Below are 3,415 nucleotides of genomic sequence, written 5' to 3' on the forward strand. Positions count from 1 at the left end.
GTAAAAGTGGAGAAGTTGGGCAAGAGAGATGAAATTATAGGCTTCATTTTATTTTAGAATTTTATTAAATTAAGCATTATCCTAGTCTGAAGGCTTAATAATTATTTATTGTTCAGGATGTGAGGGGGATCATTTGGAGGAAGTCTCGGGTCGTCGACAGGCCTAGCCGAGCATTGTGAGTAGACCTTTGATTTGAATGTCATGCATGCATTAAAGTTTATTTAATTTTCAAAGACATTTTGGAGATGTATTATTTTCTTGGATTAATGAGTTCCATTTATTTTCGGGAACTCTCTTGAGCATTTTATTTGACATGTGGGATATGTCAAGTGATTTATATTATTACGCAATATTTCTAGGTACGGTTGGGGACTATACTAAGCTCAATGGATTTTATATTATTTTTGGGGAAGTGATATGCTTGATTATTTATTATTTTACTTCACCATAAAAGGGTTGATTTATATTGATTATTGCTAGCTAACCTTATTAGCGGTCCTCATCATATGTGAGTCGCTATTATTGCCTTATTAGCGGTCTTCTTCATATGTGAGTAGAGCGCGTAGCGTGGAACGGTATTATAGCCTGGGAGGCAACCGAGCGGTATTTATATTTATATGTTAGCTAGCTATTATTAGCGACTACTCACCATAGGTGAGTAGAGCGCTTAGCGTGGGACGCTATTATAGCTTGGGAGGCTCATCATTATGGTGAAACATCTTCCCCATTTTTATTGATTTATTTGGAACCAATGGGATTGGTTCATTCTTTTGTCTCTATATATATTTTCGGGAAAATTTCCAAGAGTGGCATGCATAAATATTTTTCTCAATAGAAAATATGGGAAAAGCATTAATTTGATTTTAAGGCTCTATTATTAAGTCAGTAATTTATTATTTATTTTGTCCACTCACTCTAACGTTTTAAATGCTTATCCCCTGGGCTTTTTTGTTTTTAAATGCCCAGTCTGCAGAGTTCGATTCGGTAAGTGTAGGAGGCGAGTTATATTTTCCACCACTTCCAGTTTTCATTCGTAGATTATCTGTTTAACCTACTTGTGTATTTTCTCGTTTCCTAGTAGTTGCTCTGATAACCATGGGATGTCTTAAATGAATTTATGTTGATTTGTGTTAAAAGCTTATGACTCCACGTAAGAGTGATGGAAAAGATTCATTTGGTTTGTTTGTATGAGAACTTAAATTCATGAAATTATTTTGAATTATTACTTTTGTTGAGGTGGTGGATGTTTATTTGGGGGAGCGGGTGGCTCCAGGAGATGTGGATTAAATTGTTTTAGAAGTGTTTGGGTTTTTGGTGATTTTCTTTCAGGTAGGGTTACTCATTTTCAAGGGAGGTTATGCCAAAATTTTGGTAGAATTTCCCTTGAGGTGGGTCCCACAGGGTTTATCCCGGATTTCAAGTAGGTCCTGACAATTTTGCCAAAATTTTGGTAGAATTTCCCTTGAGGTGGGTCCCGCAGGGTTTATTCCGGATTTCAAGGGGAAATCCGGGGTAGGTCCTGACACGTACCATTCGTTTGTTATTGGGGAAGTTTAATGGATTTAAGTGACTTTTTATGTTTTTAGTCACCATAATATAGGGTCGCTTATATTGATTATTGCTAGCTAACCATTATTAGCGGTCCTCACCATAGGTGAGTAGAGCGCTTAGCATGTGACGCTATTATAGCCTAGGAGGCAACCGATCGGTATTTATATTTATTAGTTAGCTAGCCTTATTAGCGTCCTCATCATATGTGAGTTGAGCGCTTAGCGTGGGACGCTATTATAACCTGAGAGGCATCGACCCGAGCCTGGGAGGCTCCTTTTACATGGTGATAACTCTTCCCCTTATTTTTATTCTTCTCAGATACATATTTGATCAACCAGTGGGGCTGGTTTATCTCTTATTATGAGATTTCTATATTTGATTAACCAACGGGGCTGGTTTGTCTATTTTTATGGTATTATGGATTTAAAGTTATTTGGATATTCAAGTTGCATGCTGTTAGGTTTTAAAAGTTGAAATGCGGGAAAGTATATAAGTTTATATTAGTGAAGTTATTTAGTTTATTTTTGTCCACTCACTCTAACGTTTTTAAATTACTTTCCCCTGGGCCTTTTGGTTTTAAATGCCCAGTGTGCAGGCTAGGTTTAAATGAGGTCGAGCGTATATGGAGTTGAGACATAGTCAGCGCTGCTCCGCTTAATCTTTATTCATTGTTATTCTTTCATTATTAGATATGCTCTGATCACCAGTTAATGAATTAATTTTGTTTATTGTTGGTTGTGGGATTATTTTTAGTTGAGTAATTGATATATTGGGAGGTGTGATGAACTTAGGGAGTAGGAAGACTCCAGGTGTTGAGGATGGATGTTTGGTTATAGAAGTGTTAAGTTAGATTTTTCAGGTAAGGGTTGTCCATTTTCAAGGAAGGTTATGCCGAATTTTTGGTGAATTTTTGGTAAATTTTCCTTGAAGGTGGACCCGCAGGATTTATCTCGTGTTTCAGGGTGAAATTCGGGATGGGTCTTGACAAGTGGTGAAGGGTCAAATTGATCCGCCTTGGAGATTAATCAAGTTAGTCCAAGACATTAGAAAGTTGACGACTAGTTTTGATTCCATTAGCTTTAGACATGTTTTTCGTGAGGCCAATTTTGTGGCTGATGCTATTGCTAATCTTGGTCATTCTATTGGTTTTAATTTGTGTTGAAATTATATGATTCCTAGTGAGGCTTCTAGATCCTTAATATTTGATATTGTAAACTCTGGATGCCTTAGAGACTTTGATCTATAAAATTTGTTTCTTCAAAAAAAAAAAAACAGCCCCCTTAATAGAAATAGGTAACGTGTGTGGGTGTGTGGGACTGTGGGTATAGGTTTTACTCAAAAAATGGGTGGGTAATTACCTAAACCCAACATTTTACGAACCTTAGTTCTTTAAAAAAAAAAAAATAAATATTTGTTTCCCAAGGATGCGAGGGGTAAAATTGGAAGTTGAGGTTTGGGGAAATCGAGTGAACCTCCCCCAATAGTCCAAAACAGTGCGAATTATTTCTAGGGTTTTGAGTGTGGATTCACTCTCCGCTTGAGCTGTTCCGTAATCGATCTTACAGAGCCGATCTCTCTCTTCATCTACCCTCCAAATGAGGTCCCTCTTTCTCTGTTTTTCTCTGATAATCTGTATATGAGTTTTTGTTTGTGTTTCCGGATTTATTTGTTTTTGGTAATTTGGTAATGGTACAGTCGGCACCCGGAGGTTCTATGGGCGCAGCGGTCCGATAAAGTATACCTTACGGTGGCGTTACCGGATGCGAAAGACATTAACGTCAAGTGTGAGGCTGAAGGCTTGTTCTCCTTCTCCGCCACCGGACTCCAAGGCCACCCTTTTCACTTCACTCTCGACCTTTACGGC

At 37.8% G+C, this 3,415-nt stretch overlaps 1 protein-coding gene across 1 annotated transcript in view; it reads left to right on the forward strand.

Annotated features, from left to right (window-relative positions):
- Positions 1–3,045: 3,045 nt before the first annotated feature.
- Positions 3,046–3,415, forward strand: part of LOC101307153 (uncharacterized protein At3g03773-like) — a 2,214-nt gene continuing 1,844 nt past the window's right edge. The window contains exons 1-2 of the mRNA XM_004288346.1: positions 3,046–3,151; positions 3,247–3,415. The exon at positions 3,247–3,415 is cut by the window's right edge and continues 1 nt beyond it. Coding sequence (XP_004288394.1) covers positions 3,147–3,151; positions 3,247–3,415 — 174 coding nt within the window. The 5' untranslated portion in view covers positions 3,046–3,146. The remainder of the gene's footprint in view (positions 3,152–3,246) is intronic.

The sequence above is a fragment of the Fragaria vesca genome, linkage group LG1 (assembly GCF_000184155.1).
Source record: "Fragaria vesca subsp. vesca linkage group LG1, FraVesHawaii_1.0, whole genome shotgun sequence".
Lineage (NCBI taxonomy): Eukaryota > Viridiplantae > Streptophyta > Magnoliopsida > Rosales > Rosaceae > Fragaria > Fragaria vesca.